General features: G+C 37.6%; 1 protein-coding gene and 1 long non-coding RNA gene across 6 annotated transcripts in view; one reads left to right on the top strand and one right to left on the bottom strand.

Moving 5' to 3' along the window:
- Window positions 1–6,846: 6,846 nt before the first annotated feature.
- On the bottom strand, window positions 6,847–7,765 carry LOC139974134 (uncharacterized). The gene is made up of 2 exons (XR_011795403.1): window positions 7,617–7,765; window positions 6,847–7,477 (listed from the first exon to the last, which is right to left on the bottom strand). It is a non-coding gene; the product is annotated as an uncharacterized lncRNA (long non-coding RNA).
- A 4,831-nt stretch (window positions 7,766–12,596) lies between these two features.
- LOC139974370 (ryncolin-2-like) overlaps window positions 12,597–18,228 on the top strand; it is a 109,960-nt gene continuing 104,328 nt past the window's right edge. For 3 of the 5 annotated variants that reach the window (XR_011795465.1, XM_071981469.1, XM_071981472.1), the window contains exons 1-2: window positions 12,798–12,859; window positions 16,495–16,563. Coding sequence is in view for 1 of the 5 variants with exons in the window: in XM_071981471.1 (XP_071837572.1) it covers window positions 12,769–12,859; window positions 16,495–16,563 (160 nt within the window). In the remaining 4 variants the exon portion in view is untranslated. Of the gene's footprint in view, window positions 12,860–14,716; window positions 14,837–16,494; window positions 16,564–18,228 lie in introns of those variants that run through there. The other 2 variants (XM_071981471.1, XM_071981470.1) reach the window with 2 other exon arrangements.

The raw sequence follows: 18,228 nt of genomic DNA, 5'->3' as shown, positions 1-18,228 counted from the left end.
CAGGGGGGGGGGCACGTGCCCCCTGCCCCCCTCTTGGCGACGCCACTGTGGCCCTGGCAAAATGAGTCCACACCAGCTGCACTGACCTAGTTACGCAACTGCCCATACCCTACACCCCCCCCACCGCATCCTCTCCCGGGACAAAGTGTCAAGATTAATCCCAAGTTCTGAATACAACTTTAACGTAAATGTATAAGGCCCACTGGTATACCAGATCGCATTCTAAATTTCCAACTATCATTTTTACAGTCATTAACGAGATCATTATGAAGAGACTATACTATTCAATGAGCGTGAACATCAGAAAAGAACTTGAAGGTTGGCTGAGAGCACCACATTAATTTTGGTATATAGACCGCTAAACAACTCTGTTATCACCCCAGGATGTACTTCGTTACAACTTTTAATATTTGAGAAACAACCCTCAGTACATCCGAGGCCTATCAATTAAAGCGGCTGGACTACTTAGTTTAACACACTATTATTGGTTCATCTTCTCAGATGCAACACAAAACTCAATAGGAAAACAAGACCTATAGCCTGAAATATTTGTTTACATTAACATTAACAGTTTATCAGTGACAAATAGTGTTGAATGTCGACCAATGGTGCTCTGCTGTTTATAATAAGTTTACATGAACAATATTTTGGTTGAGTTATTGCCAGTTTGGTTTCTTGCTGGAAGCAAAGGAACCTATGCAGTCGGGTAAGCGTGTGTGTGTGTACGTCTGAGACACTTGCTTTGATTCACGATAACTCAACAACGGAGTGTTGGATTTATGTGGATGTATTATAGTGAGGTGTGCCCTATCGTTTTTAGCACTGACCTTATGAATATTAATGAGGTTATGGGGTCAAACGTAAAAAAAGTTACATTGTAATAACTTGAAACCTTTGTTGGTTAATAGCTGGTACATGCAGGCCATCTGGGCCCCAAAAACTCCTGAGCCCATATTTGGGCTGAGTGGGCCCAAATGTTTTATTTACACCTCAATGCATTCCGGCACGAATTTGTGGGGCCCAATATTTTGGGGTCCACAGTTTTTGGGATTCAATATTGGGGGGAGGGGGCAATTATACCTTTTAGCCACATTATTTGGGCCAAATATTTTTGGGCCATTTAGACGCAAATTTTATTGGGCCAAAGTATTTGGGAAGGGACAAAATTTTCAAATTCCAATAACGCCAAAAACTTAAATCGAATTGTATCCAAATATGGAATACAGTGTTTGGTTAATATATGGTACACGTGGGCATAAATATTATGATATTGGGTGAGGACATACAACGCTTTAATATTCCACTAAGCAAGGAACCATTGTGCCCTTTGAGCTCTCGTTTGGAGAGACCAAAATATTAAAATACCAATAACTCCACAACCTTAAATCGGATTGTAACCAAACATGGAATACAGTTGTTGATTAATAGCTGGTACATGTATTACAACACTTTAATATTCCACTTAAGCAAGGAGCCATAGTGTCCGTTGTGCTCTTGTTAATCAATGGATTTAGGCCTACACTGAGGAACTGACGTCATCATCGAATTATCCTTAAAGGAGCATTCCAGGACTTGAGCATACTTTAAAGATTAATATCTCGCAAACCAGACTATATACATAAACATTACCGACACTCAACTCATTCCTATTTCTTGGACAGTCAATATGACGTATTAAGACTAAATTCATCCTTAAATAATAACCAAACCTGCTTGGATGTGAGTGAAGCTAAAAAATATATATTCTTTTATGCATTAAAAGCTTGTAGACGTTTTATTTCTTTCGTTTACTCTCTTAGTGATAACAACACGCATAGATAGAACTATGGAACAAATATTGTACTACACTTGCTGAATATCGGATTTGATTTGGCGGCTAATAACCTCCCCCCCACCACACCCCCCCATTGCTCTGTGCCCATCTCCGATTGGCCGACTGGTCAGTCACCCCCTCCCCCTTTCTGGTCCTCATTTCATTATCGTCTTGACCAACGCTAACGCCTCCATTGATACCAGATGTATTACAACGGGTAAATAGAAATGAAATGGTGCCATGGCCGTTATACCTTGCATGATTACGTTTACATCCATTGTGTCAACGGAAAAAATGAGCCTGTTGTAGGTCGGTAACCTTTTGACTCCAATGAATAGGAATACTCCAAGTTATAGCCAACAAGAGTATAAAGGAACAAGAAAAAAAACTATATCTATAACAATATGGTAAATCCAGTGGCGTATCTAGAATAGCTGGCACCCGTGGCGGATTCTTCCTATTGTCACCGCGTGCCGGGAATGCCGTCCTGGGGGAGGTGTCTAAGACTTCGCCCTCTACTTTGAGAAAACTTCGTTTAATGTAAGGTGACTTAAATGCAAAATGATGCTATCTTTGGCAAAGCCTTGAACTGATTACACAATGATTTACAAAAACAATAAGGAATTTGGGGGCATGGGGGCTGTAGCATGGCACCTCACTGGTATCCGGGTGGACCCCCATCCCCATCCGCTTAGTACGCCACTGGGGGAAATTGCTATGTCATTTAGAAAATTGCGCTAAAATTTATGAAAAGGAGCACTTTTGCACGATTTTTTTAAACATATTATTTGAACAGTTACTATGCAACGACTGAGCTCTGACAGCATTACAAACTCCACAAGAAAATATTTGTGAAAGCTCCTTTCTCAAACTCTACTGGTTTATGTCACAATGGGGTTTTCGTTGGTAACCATGAAAGTCATCCAATAACTGGAATAAATATCTACAAAACATTGGATTTTTGTACCAACTCGTGAACCAAAATGGACGCAACGTCCATATACGAATTAGTGATTAATCTTTGGATATTACTTCCTTTATACTATATCATATAGTTGTAAATCCATGAATATATACAACAGTGGTCTTTCATGTCTCATAATGTTATATTACAGTTTCTGTATAGGCTCATCTCATTGTTCAAAATCAGAAAGAAAAAGCTCTCGTTATCATAAAGAGAATATTAATTCTCAGCGATGCGGTAATTGCTTCTGATAATAGCACAGATATCACGTTTTGAACATGGTAGACGATATTAAAAAGAAATCCAATTTTCAAATAGAATATATAATAAGCCTTACAAACTCATGATTAATAAAACCCCGTAAGTAAATGTCATATTAATCAAACGCGGTTCAACGGGGTTTAATGCTCCACTATATAGGCCAATCATCAACAAAATTATAATAATAATATTTAAATACACTCATAAAACAGAACGGGCTTTTCATACAAAAAAAAAGAGGGAAAAGTTAAAGCGGAATCAATTTCATTGACAGATTAACATGAAAAATACAGACCTTCACACACACACGGCAATGCGATCGATTGTATGGTGATGTGATCGATTCTACGGTGATGTGATCGATTGTATGGTGTTGTGATCGATTGTATGGTGTTGTGATCGATTGTACGGTTATATGATCGATTGTATGGTGTTGTGGTCGACTGTTCGGTGATGTGATCGGTTGTACGATGCTGTGTTGCTTGTACTGTGATGTGATCGATTGTATGGTGTTGTGATCGATTGTACTGTGATGTGATCGACTGTACTGTGATGTGATCGATTGTATGGTGTTGTGGTCGACTGTACGTTGATGTGATCGGTTGAACGATGTTGCGTTGCTTGTACTGTGATTGATTCAGCGGTGATGTGACAACCATACCGATTACTTAGTGAGATATTATGGTGTAACAAATTATGTGCAACTAAACTGAGACTTGGTCAGAATCTAACAAAATCAACTTAACCATATACAGCTCAAAATACAGCTTTTCATTTCACCCTCAGTGTGATATATGCAGGTATGATTTTGTCTTTACCCTGATCTATATCTTTAATGATAAAACGGTTATATTGTCAACGTTTGAGTGATCGGATATCATATTCTTAATAAGTTTTAGCAATCACTCATGTATCATTTTGAATTTCTATAAAACATCGTTTATTGATTGCTAAGAAGATTCATAAGTATAAACACACTGCCTCTTTTCAACCTTCTCTTATCATCCTATTATTTCATTAATCTTTGCTTTGTTGCATGCATGTATACGATTGATATATCTCTTTGATTGTATTACACAAGCGTAGGCCTACTCTGCGATAAAATGGTTTTATAGTTTTCTTACTTTTTATTATTATTAAAAAATATATATCTATATATATATATATATATCTATATATCTATCTATCTATATATATATATATATATATATATATATATATATATATATATATATATATATATATATATAAATATATATATAATAATAATAATAATAATACAGGCTTATAAGCACAACTACTACAGAAAACTGTGTGCACTGCTGTGCTGGAAAACAACTAAATAAATCTCAAAGTAACGATACAAAAGTTAAACCTGGTCGAGATTCTGGCTGAAATCAGAACCATTGACAAATAAGTAGTTTTTAATTGCCTCTTAAAAGTAACAGCATTTTGGATTTCTTTAAGGCTGTCAGGAAGCTTATTCCACAATTTAGGTCCAGCCTTGGCAAACGAGCGATACCCATACGAGGATTTAACTCGAGGCTCTATCAATAACGTATATCTGCTACGGTCAGAGGTTACCAATATATCATGGATATATTTAGGACCCAGTCCTCTAACAGACTTTAACACAATCACTATTATTTTAAAGTACACCCTCTCCTTGATTTTAAGCCAATGAAGATCAGCTCAGTCACATGATCATATCTACTTCTACCATATATCATTCTTGCAGCAAAATTTTGAACAGATTGGAGTTGATCATATAAATATTGGTTAAAACCAAAATAAAGTGAGTTACAATAATAAATATGCGAAATAACCATGGATTGGACAATAGTGCTAAACTCAGACTTAGTAAGATAGACCGCATTTTAGAAATATTTCTTAGATTCTTAAAGCACCTGGATTTAGGTGAACAGATTTGATGCCGAAAAGACATGGTATTGTCAAAATGTGTCGTCAAATAATGTAATCAGGGTATGTATATATTATGTATTTTAGATCCTCGGGAACTCGCGAAGAAGCCATCATTGGCTTATCAATGCCGCAAGCTCACAGAAGTCAGTCTCTTAGATTCATATTTAACGTCCATGATTATAAATTGTCAATTGTCAACAACTTTGAAAGCTTAACAACTCTGTAGAGCTTAACAAAAGGACCAATGAGAAACACATTTGATTTATCGATATTAATAGTAAGCCCTGACACACTCGAAAACAAATTTGATATTTGATATGCCTCTGAGAGAGACTTATATATAAATAAAGTCTGTGATGACGACCGTGTTATCCGCACACTGGGAGATATAAAAGGAGACACCAGAAATATCTATCTCATTGATGAGAGGATTCAGTCTTAATGAGTTTAATATTTCAGTATACGTGATAAAAAGGTAAGGGTTGAGAGGACACCCTTGACGGACACCTCGCCAACACCGAAATACCTTGACAAGAAACTACTATTTGAAGCATAAGTAGGGATGTTACTGTACAGAAGACCTTGACCAACTCTTCGAGTTGGGGGGCCGCTGATTGTACGTCCAGAGGTTCGAAGCCAGTAAGGAAGGTCGTTATTCCACTGTAGGCGTTTGTCACCTGTATCGAACCATACTAGTTCTGTTTTTTTTGGTGACATATAACTCTATATGGTCACTTTAGTCGACAGTAAATAAATTGGTCACTTTGGTCGACAAAATTGAAATATCGATATATGCCACCGTTGAGATGCTTTGGAGAGCCAGTCGGTCTTGCAGAATACAACTGGGCAACTCGTTATATATGATTCTGAGACTTAGTTTTTTGGTAGCATGCGATCGCTAAGATATACGATTTTTTGCCCTGGTATCGTGTCTACTTAATGTTTTTTATCCATCCGGGGTACGTTAGGTGTACACGTTTCGTGTACACTTAATACCTTCAATATAAAGTGCACATGTCTACGCCTGTTGTTTTACCTTGGGTAGACTTAATGGTCAATATATAGGCCTATTTTCGACGTCATGGAACGAGTGAGGGAAAAGTTGCACCCTGATATGATTGACATTAGAAGGTATGCATGTCATATTTTATTTATAATAGAACATTATTTAAATGGGGATGGGGGAATTGTCACCAGTCATTCTACCAGTGAATAACAGGAAGTACTGTTACACATTAGCTATTTAAAGCTGACGTAGAGTACCACATGATTGTAGGTTAACTTGATAGTGCTGATATATCATTGCTTATGCAGCCGTTGAGTCTTCCGTATAAGTAATTCAAAGAATAAATTCACACTTCGCATGCGGCTAGTAATACTTCATAAAGGTTTCCTCTTGAAAACGTATTGTATCATTTCACATCTTGACGACATGTAGCACATTAACACTTATGTGTTGATGTGTTGTTAAACATTATCGAGGCCCAAAAAGGTAATATGCACTCGCGTCTACATAGGATCTCTAGTCTTAACGCAATTGTTCAATTCAGTTTATGTGGCAACAGATGTACATCATGTGGTACTTTATGCCAGCCTCAAAACAAGTGTAAATTGCTTATCAGTGGTAGAGTGCCCATATAGTCAGGTGCGGTAGCCCCCCCCCCCCCTGACGGATTCAAACTGACTGCTGGTGCCCTTTTCACGCGCCAACCTATGGTGGCGCTCCGCTTAGTAGATTGCGCCTTACAGACCATTCTCGCCCCCCCTGACCACTTACCCTAGCTCCGCCACTGTTGCTAACTGATATAGTCATTCCTGATACAGTGGTGGGTAGATGGGACACAAACACATGTGTGTTACAGTGTCATCTGTACATTTGATAAAAATAAAATTTGGAAATTTCTTTGTACACATCCAAACTTCAAAGCAATGAAAAAGTGGCAAGTATAGGAAAGTTAATTACCCCCTGCAGAGATACTAAGTACCTGGTGTGTCCTAAGTACATTACATGGTGCAAAAGAACAATCTTACATCAAATATTAATATATATATGTATTCATATTAAGACTGGAGGTATAATTTGTAGATGTTGTTGATGGTTGTAACAAAGTCTTATCTTTAACACCAGCTAACACTCTTCTCGACATATTGACAAAATTCTTCATCCAAATTGAAACTTGGCATGTGTTGTTTGGAAACCTTGAACCTTCAAATTTTTACAAGTAAATACAAGACATTTCTTGAGATATAAATATAAAACACTAACGATAAACAAAATAAAATAAAATAAATAAAACTAAACAATGCATGCTGGTGATTTTTTTGTGAAGGAGAAAATGTTATGTTTCAAACACAGTAGGCTTCTTTCAAAATGTGAACCATTGCCTGTCGTGTCGGGACATCTACGGCTGCACTAACTCGTCATCGCTATCATCCAAGTCTGATGAATCAACGGCGCTCTCAATCGACGAGGTCGGTTTCTTCAAAATGGCCACCACGATGGAAATGACCACAAACTGAAATGTTGCAAAGAGAAAAAAAAAGAAACCAGAAACAATAACATTGACATGTTACAGCATTCCTTGCAAGTTTGTGAAACTAATCTTAAGTTGACAAAATTCAAGCCTCTAAAGAAGGCTATTGTGACTGACTAACCCTTCAAGAAGTGAATTTAGTAAATCCTCAAATGCTTCAGTCATCTCCCCCTGCACTCCATTGCCTCCCGATATTGCAAACTGTATCTAATGCCAACTAATAGCATGCACCTGCCCAGACTAAGCTCCTAGGCCAGGCCTGACCAGTAAGTAATTTCCTTCGAGCTGCAAGGCCGTAAATTCACACATAGCCATATAAGAGGCGAATTATAACCAGGTATACTTATGGTGAAGCAATCATCAAGTGACAAACGGCTACCTAACCTAGGCTATAGTAAACAACACAAGAGGCATGCATGCCTATTCAGTTACAACACAGGGCAATATAACAGAGAGGTCCCATCTCTATGACAGCAGTCTTGTGTCAGTCACAGGAAGTCTCCGCATACAAGTATCTCTTCCAAGCATCTATTTCCTGAAGTCTGCTCACGTGTGTGAAGCCCTCGTCAAAAGAGGTCATGAGGTCACCTTCATAATCAGTAGCGTAAGTTCATACCAGGTTTCTGATTCAAGGTGGGGTCCTTTGTTTAATTTTATCGTCTACGATAATCCCTATCCAGATAATGCGTTTAGAAAGACCACTGACGTGCTCGTCAAAGCATCTTTCCAAGATGGTATTACATCAGGAATGTTGCAATCAGCCGAACTTGTCTATAGTTCAATGATACCAGACTGCCAGCAAGTTTTGTCCGATCTGGATATTTTAATGAACAAAGTCATCGCGAAGCAATTTGATATGATGGGATATGATTATGCGTGCAGTGCTTATCTAACAATCCATTATTCGCCGTACTACGAGGATCGACCCCGTCAGGCTACAATCCAAGAAGATATCCCAAGAAGGTAAGGGTTGCTTGGACAGATCGCATATTTGGTATGTAATTGTACCACATTGAGTACAAGAAGCCTTATGTTGTGGGCGGAGGTCAATGTTCGTTTGAGTTCACCATGGGTCAAATTGTGAAACCATGATATACACAGTTTTTCGACAAGGACAGATGTCATATTTAGTTTGTTGATGCTATCACATTTAGCACAAGAAGCCTGTTGTTGAGGTCAATGGTCATTTCAGGACAGCCTGTGTCATTGTGAATGTATTGTTTGTCACATCACACTGATTTTCACTGTATTACTAAGATCAAGTATATGTTGTACACCCTTACTATACATTACGTCAAATAAATGAAGAAAACTGCTTATGTTACATCATCGAAACCACAATGCATTTTTTGCATTCTGGTTATTACAGCTAGTCATTTCCAATGGTTTTAAGCACTTGAGGCTTATAGTTATAATAAACGATTTCTAGGCCGCAAACAAAAACTTTCACCATATTTTCCACCACCACTCATAAAACAGTACCGCTCGGTTTAAACCTTCTTGAACATTTAACCCAAATTCATAGCAATCAAACGAAGAGCCTCCTCTCGTAGAGTCAAAGTATATGCCAACTTGGATATACGAGGAAGCCTAACTGTGATTTCAACTGTTAATTAGGCCTAATATGAACCGAAGTTGTTGGGAATATTTGCGGCACACAACGTTCATTCATAATTTAATTCTATACATGCTGGCAAGAAACCTTCACCCTGCAGGACTAACATGTAATGTGCAAACATCAACATGTTTGGTTTCCTATGTTTAATTACACTATATTGTTTTGAATTAAGATTAGCTGTTTCAATTCAATTCAATATTTTTTCTTAATTTCTTTGTTCCTGTATAAATTATATAAAATGCATACCTAGGACCAATTATATATATGAACACCAATAATTAATTGATTAAAATGATTAGAACAGAGACAGATTAAAATAAAAGATACAGTGTGAATTAGTCCAATTTTCCTCAATGAAACTACATTAGTCACTGATTAAGCGATTCGGTAAACCTGTGTTGAAAGCACTTGAATTTATATTAAGTGATATATGAATATAAATAAATTACCTTAAGGGATGTGAAGTTCACAATATGCCAATGACTGTGATATATTCGATATTCGATTGCAACACAATTTTGAAGTATTTATGATGTATCTTACAACAACAACAACAACAAGTACCCTGAAACAAATTTATCATGGTACGTCTAATATCACATCTGCTTGCTTCAAGTTCACTTTTGGTCTCCAGTATCAATCTGATGTTAACTGAAAACGTTGCCTAGGAAATGAATTCAAACTTCAACTGGAAGCTTAGATTGTATTCCTTTTTCATCAGTCCAAAAATATACTTTCTCCCTGGAATAGCCTCTTTATAAGTTTGGTTATCTATCGCCGACTGGTATCAGGGAAAATATAATTCGTTGCCATTACAACCTCAAGAAAGTCATAAAAAACTCTGAGTATGGTCTGTTTTTTTCATCAATATGGAATATTTTATAAACGTTTGTGACGATCATTAATCGCCCCTTTTACTAGAAATTAATTAAGAACTTCCATTTTATATTACAGTTTTCTATTGAAGACTTGCGACTTTTTACACAATACTCAATCACAACAGGTATATGAATACATAATTGTCATTGCCACCGCTTTCTTACTGTTTACATACGTTTATGCTTTCAAGTGATCATGAAAAGTACGTTGGTTCTGAAAGGACACTTGTGTAGACTTTCCGTGTATAGGTATAATCAGGTAACAACTCCCATGGTATGGGTTACGCGATATCTCGACCATTTGATAATTTTCGTCAAAATGTCATGTTAGTAGAATTGTCATCAAAAATCTTGTTTTGTCAAGTTTAGTTTATCTAACGCAACAACTCATAAATGTTAAATGTGATTCCAAGATATCATGTTAATGATGTTTTGCATAAACTAAAGCAATGACTTTGTACATGTAAACAGGTAACGTGCAAGAAGCAACTCGAGGAAATGAAATGTCACTTGTTCCTAACTCGGCAAATATCGCATATGTTGACATGCTGTCGAGGTATACTAACATAGTGCTTCTACATCTCGTCTGCATGTGCCGTCAATGCCACCGTCATGAAAGTAAATAAATCATTGCTTTTTAATATGCAATAATGAATAGACCTTCTTTTTGCAAAATATATCATTTTTTTGCACAAAAAATGGAGGGGGGGGGGGGGTTGGCGAGTCGCCGAAGTCCGTTTTGGGGCCAGATCTAAGGAAGGGGAGACCAATAACCATGGGCGTATAGGAGTCCAATTGGTTTGGGTGCTGTAACGATTTGCCCGAAAAATGTAAGCAAAATTGAAGGGCGTACTGGTGAAACCCCCCTCACCTTTTGAGAATGTGTTGCTAAATTAAAAGGTGCTAAACTTAGATGCATAATGGTGCTACCATTGGAAGGAAACTTATGTATACAAGATTTTCACTTTCCAAGTTAGTCTCCCAATATATTTCTGTATAATATTTTCACTAGTTGGCGTCAAAAGTGTGTGTGTGTGTGGAGGGGGGGGGGGGTCGGCTATGCGGGCATGCCACCCCATATGCACATAACTCCACAACATCAATGCCAGATAAGTCGGGCACGTTTAGAACGTTACAGACGTTTAGTTATAAACGTTAGTTATAAACGTTTAGAACGTTATAGTCTATTATTACCTTAGGCTGAGTTTTTATACGGACTTACTAACTCTCATCAAACAAGATTATAATATATTTTTGGCAGTGCCCGATACAAATATCAGAATATTGCCCGAATTTTCACAGGTATATCTTTTTGCGGGGAGGGGGGGGGGCTTCCCCTCGCCTCCTACGCCTATGCCAATAACTTCTCTTTCAGAAATATGTTTAGGAAGGGGGCTTAGATGCAAAATGGTGCTATCATTTCTACAATTTTAACAAACTTTCGCTATAGTGTACACGACTCATTGTGTGTGTGCAAATTTTTAGCTCTCCATTTCTTACACTCATCTTAATATCTCCGTCAATGTCATCAAATTTATCATTTCCGATGCTATATGAATATTCAAATTGATATTGAATCAATCATCTTACCGATTGGATCGTCAGTTACAGTAGTTAACCCTTTTATAGTGTAGTCAATTGGTCCGTTTGTCAAATCCACACAACCTCATATCCATCTCAAGGTAATAATTTATAATAACTTCGTGACGATGACGTTAAAAAAAGATTTCGCTGTCGCATTGGAAATCGAAAATGTTCCCTTCAAGGGTAATTGAGTCGTGCTCAGGTTTTCGGAGGTAATCATACCTACTGGCTAAACAAGAGTACAGTACTGTACCCTTTCTATGCCCCTACCTAAATCAGTCGGAAGAATTTTGGAATCCTCTTAATGTGAAGTTTTTCATCTTACCCCCTCCCCCTCCCCAGTACAAAACAGTTGTTGCGCCCCCACTGTTAGCTGTAGAACAATAAAGGGCTGATCGGGGTCTGACAGATATCACGTGCAAATTCAAGTTTTCCTGATACACTAATATTGTTGTGATATATAAATGGCATTACTGCCATGCTCATCGGTTACCAGAAGTCTCCCTTTACGAACTATATATGCGGATACACATGTGTTTTGCTAAAAACGTCATTTATAGTATTTGGTCACTTTTCAAGAGAATCGTGGTATCCGAGGCGTAGGAAGAAAGTTCAATCGAGGGATGGTAGGAAGGGGTGGGGTGTGGGTGGGGGGAGTAGAAACCTCGAAGGGCAGCAACAACCAATCATTTTCACAAGACTTGTTTTACAAAGAAGAGAATTAATGCTTCAAATCTAACTAGCTGTGTTCAATCTATCTGCGCATTGAAGGCATAAACAGCCAATTGAGACTAAGCAATTTTCATTGCATATTCAAATTGTCTGGGGTATCGTCTGTAAAACAATCGACCGCTCATCAGCTTCCAGACTTGCATCGTGATCAACTAATTGATATGATGTGAATACGAAATTGTGTACAACCAGCTCCATATTATAATCACAATGTTGAACTTGAATATGCATGAAACATTACATACGTCATCCACCATCATGACCAATTAAAAGACATTATATGGTTGACTTTATTGGACGCTTTATGAAGATGGTAATAAACACTGGCAAACGGTCAGTAATTCTTCATTAGTATCACAGAACGGCAAGACATACATGATACGTACCTACTTACCACAGGAAAAGACACATTTGATAAACTTAGATTGTTTTTTCCCTTTCCGCCTCTGGATTTGTTCAAAATGGAGAAAGGAGGATTAAAGCAGTGTCGATCACCTTTATTTATTCATCTTCTGATTGCTGTCATTCTGCTTCTTGGAGGAAGGTCTCAAGGTAGGCTTAATTTTACCAAAATGTACCTTTTTAACAATGATATACATTAAGTTCCCATGAGTGAACAACAGAAATAGTGTTCTGGGAACAACCATGTTGACATAATTGTATATCTACTTAATAGCCTACAAGTGATTACCTTAGAAATGCATAACGTCACATTTATCTTTTCTTCTTCTGGGGATGGACCTCCAGATCTCCCACATGACGGAGTTTCCTTCAACGATCACAAGGTCATACCAGTTATCTTCGTATAAGAGCTAAGGTGAAATGTTATATGCTATACTTCCAGCACAATTGTACTGCAGGGCTATAAGCCAGCGTTGCCAGTTCCCCACCCCCGCCCCGCTCCCCCCCAAAAAACACATTTATGTTGTTCAATCCGACTTAAGGTAGCTATAGACCTATAGGCTTGGGTAAAAACATGTTACCACGTTTCACTCGATAATGTTCATCTAAGAGGCCCCCAACTAAGCTTGCACGGTTTCGTGAAAACCCAAAACCGGTTTTCTTTCTAGCCAAAAAAAACGAATCTGGCTCAAAAACCGTTTTTTTTCACATTCCCGAATTTCATTGAAAACATCCAAATCTCTGACGGAGGTGTCTGTTAACTAAAGAAGGGTTTGCTCGGTCGGTTGCTTACTGTTCAACCTGCTAATGATGATAAATTAAAATTCGTAGGAATTAATAGATAACAAATTTGCCCCAGACGGAGAATCTTCCTAAACGTAGATATTAATGTAATACCCCCTCCCGAGAAAATCAATTGCTCTAACCCCATATTCACGCTATTAAGACGTTATATTTTCGGAGATTAGGGCCGAGCGTAAACCCTATTATGAACAATTGGAGATCGTAAAAAAAAATTGCTTTACATTATGATTGGTCCAATAAATTCAGAAGTGGCTGACAAAGTGTTCGAAGGTACCAAATTGCACGAGGCTCTAGCCATGTTCGCGGGTGGTGTCTTGGAGGTAAAATAAATTTCTCTTCAAGGAGCAGGCGCGTAGCCAGGAATTTGCCAAGGGAGGGGCGAAACTGTAGATTCGGCATTGCAAACTATCTAAGCGGAGCGCCACCATGGTTGGCGCGAAGCGTACAATAAAATTTTGGCTGTAAATGCCTCCCAGATCGCTGGAAATGGCACTTTCCAGGCCTTGTAAGTTGCATTTTAGCATTTTCTCTTTTGAAAATACTAGCGATATCATAAAAGCATTAAAAAAAAAATAAAAAAATATGCTCAAGGGGGGGGGGGCGGCTGCCCCCTTCGCCCCCCCCCCCCCTTGGCTACGCGCCTGTCAAGGAGTGAAGAGAATTTGCCGTCTACACTTTCAAGTACAAAGGCAAAGATTATAAATTGTTTACGTTAAAAGGGAAACACGTATTCATCAACGTAAATGAACAATTAACCAACTGAGAGTCGCCTTGTCTAACGATAATTGATAAGAAATAGTGAAAGGAAACTTGCCAAGAAAATAAAATCTATTAGCGTACAAAGAAAAATTGTCCAACAGAAACATCTGTAATTTCCAGCCATATACACAACATTTTAACTCCTTTAGTATTCCTTGGCTCGAGCCTGCCTGACGCCAGGTGTATCTTGTGAATAATAGACTGTGATTGGTCTAATGTTACTTTTTGCATCTTTGTTGTTCAACTAACAGAGCCCTGCTCAAATGTTTTCTCACTGCTAGGCCTGTGTTCTGAGCCAGCCAGTTGCCTGCGCGGCTGTACATGTCGTATTGTATTGTGGATTGCGCCATGTACCTTTCAAGTTTTAACGATCATTTTTTGAACACGAACTGTGCTCAATGTGTTTGAAAAGATTTTCTCCATATCCTTTACTGTTAAATTGAAGTAAAATAATAATAAGAACAACATGAAGAGGACAAACATGTTGGATATAACAATTAATTTTGAACTGCATCTCGTCATTTGAGTGTGTACTTCTCACAACTACTAACGTTGGTCACCAAGGTAAGTCCAATACTACAAGTACAAGGTCACCTATAACTTATTCACGCATATAAATTCCTAATGTTAGGCCTAGCTATCCACACCCAAGCACTGGTATATGGCGTGTCCCAATCGTAGCTGCCAATGTCGTCTATAGCAGAAAAGCTTTCGCTTGTTGCAATTTACTTTCACATTGCAAAAAGATCACTAAATAGGAGAAACCAAAGTCAACAAATGATGGATGGAAGCTTTAACTTTTTTTTCCCAGTATTTGCAGTTCAACATTTCGTTTTTTTTTTTGGTTTTCTTAAAATAACAAATAGTACCGAAATTCGGTCGGCAAAAACCGGTTTCGGCCGATACTAAAACCGGTTTACAGTGCAAGCCTACCCTCAGCGAATTGCGAACAATTCCTACCCACATATATAAATAACAACAACTTTGTATTTGTTATTTGTTCCCCCGATTTAAAAAAAAAAACTTTGGACGGTTGCCTCCCAGAATAATTGGCAGCCCCTGGTATAGGCAATATTATAGGATATTATAGGATATTATTCTATACTGGATACTTGATGATGGCAAATCCTACTTCTGTGTCTACAGTGTTGAGGCTATTGATGCATGCCTTGCTGTACTACAAAGGAGATTCACTGGAATTACTGCAGGGTCATATACAATACTAACCCATATGGAGGAAATTATAATTCTAAATGCAGCAAATGGCATAGCTTTTAAAGATATCAGATCAGCTTGTGAAAACAAACACCAGTGACATTGATTTTCCGCAGTTGGATGCACAGCCTAGGTTGTTAAAGGGTACTATTCTTCAGCAATTTCCTGATGTGAAAAGAATTACATCAATGAGCACAATCATTTCTGCTATAGCAGAAACACCCAAATGTCCAACCCTTACTTTCAGAACTTGCAAAACTAATTCATATATATTTGTTGGCTCATTTAAGTACAGCTTCAGCTGAAAGATCGTTCTCCACACAGCGTCTTCTAAAGAGTTATCTGAGAAGCACAATGTCACAAAAGAGATACAACAGTCTGATGTAATTAAATGTACACAAATCTAAGACCGATGACTTGGATTTAACCGAGGTTGCTAAAGACTTTTATTCAACTAATGAACACAGATGGATTTTTTTTGGAAAGTTCTAAATTATGGATAGAGAGAAGTACAGATGTAGGTTGGTAGAGTCATGTGCACCATAACAGTATTGATAGCATACTAACACATCATATATATTTAAGCGATATGGCCATTGGCCGGCATGTGTATCGGTTTATAGCATAAGGAGTGGTGGTTATGGAATGAGAAAGTGCCCCTCTGGTGTTCCTCCCCTCACTTTTTGGAAGCTTAATTCCTACCCCCCTGTATGCTTACTGGTCTGTCTATTGCAGCAATAAGGTGGTCCACTACCTGGTTATTTCTCGGACTGAAAACGTCATTTAACAATTAACATTATTTGCTTTAGTTCTCCGTTGTCATAGCATACAAGAAATTCATTTTTATTTGAAGTTTTCTTTATTTTGATTAATTTAAAACGATAACATAAATTATACACATTTAGAAAAGAATTAGAACAATTTCCCGCTTTGAAAATAAAATAAAACTTGTTGATAAATTTATCGTAACTATTCCTGTAATGTTTCATGTGATTCTTGTTCAACAGCTGCTCGTTACAATCCTGGTCCATGTCCAGGGGCAGCACCGAAACCAGATGACCATGTTACAAAAGAAGGTTAGTTCAACAACGAAGCAGTAAACTAAATCTATACACTAACAGTTACAGTTTAGGAAAAATCCACTAGAGTGACGTGCGCAGAATTTGGAAGTTGATGGGGGGGGGGGATTCCCTTACCAATTTAGGAAGAGCTTGACGTTTTATTGAAGGCCGTCCCTTCAGCCCGGAGGCGTCGTCTTATTCTTTCTCGAACAAAAATGTCATAATCCTCGACTGAGGTGAGGGTATGGTGACCTCATTCAGTGGCGTAACACATAAAATTATATCCCTCCCCTAATAAAATCAAGGGAAATAAGCCCTCCCCCAGTCCCACCACCCACCCACTGAAAGATAGAATAATACACAAATGTGTTAATTTAATTTACATACACATATATAGTATGTAAGCATGTTACAATTAAAGCGTTTCAAAATTTGCGAACTATAACACTATTAATGAGAGGGGTTTAACTCCTTAGACCATCCTCAGACGACATAACATCTGATGGTGATTGGGCGTTCCCGTTGCTGTCCCCCCCCCCCTCTCCTTGCGCATTACACTGATCTTTTCATATTTCTCGAGACCTTCAGCCAGTTTCTGCGGTCAAGTTAAATGATATTAGTATCATATTTTGTTCACATTATCTGTACCAATGTTACATCCAATGCCAGCTAGCTATCATTTAAGCTATAACAACATATAGTGCTTTATGCGTTTACATTTGATGTTGCATGCAGGACTTTGATAGGGACTGTATAGCCATTGACATTAATACCGATAAGATTGTGAAAGGATTTTTTATTTGAGGCGGTTCAAGGGTTATTAAATCAATTTTATGTCGTCTTTATGGAAAAGCAATGTCAAATATACTGTATGGTGTGCCCATTATGAACTTCTAATTTTTAACCAGTGATATAAGAAACAGCCAACAACAACAACAAAATGTGATATTTATTTTATTAAGTTCCCATAACATTATTTAAAATATCACAAACATCTAATAAGATAGAAATATATTGTTTTGTTGAATTCATTCTATTTGCAGGGTTAGACTCAATTATGAAACAATTTATTTTGTTATATTAATGACACAAATAAGATAATAAAATTAAAATATATCTTGTTTTATATACAATCACATTATGTTCTTCATCTCTAACTACTAATTTTCATAATTAATTAACCATCTGAAGTTGTCGGCTACGTTTTATATTATTGGCAAAACAAACTCAAGATTCCACGGCAATTTTATGGATATATCTTGGATTCAGAATACAACAGTGAGCAACCATCACTGGATGAGTTAAATACTAATGACTCAACACTAACCCCCACAGGGCCCTTATACTTTGATATTCCCCAAGGTTAACTATTTTCTTGTGTTGTAATTGTCTCAGCTTATAAAAGTTTATCCTAATCAGTTTCTTTTATAAGAATGGTGATAGTTCAAATAAACAGAATACTTTAATGCACCACTTAAGTTGAGTACAACATTCAGTGAACTTGTGGTGGCCATAATTTGCTACAGCAAATTGTGCTAGGAACCTAAATTATGAACAGCATATTGCTGTCTTAAGAATTGATAAAATATCAAGATCTATTAGAAGTATGCAGTGTGATGGTAGCCATTTTGTGTGGCACTGTATGTATATATTCTGTAGTTGGTCAATTTTGTGATTTCA

Source organism: Apostichopus japonicus, chromosome 9 (assembly GCF_037975245.1).
Source record: "Apostichopus japonicus isolate 1M-3 chromosome 9, ASM3797524v1, whole genome shotgun sequence".
Lineage (NCBI taxonomy): Eukaryota > Metazoa > Echinodermata > Holothuroidea > Aspidochirotida > Stichopodidae > Apostichopus > Apostichopus japonicus.
This window is presented reverse-complemented; position numbering and strand designations above follow the sequence as displayed.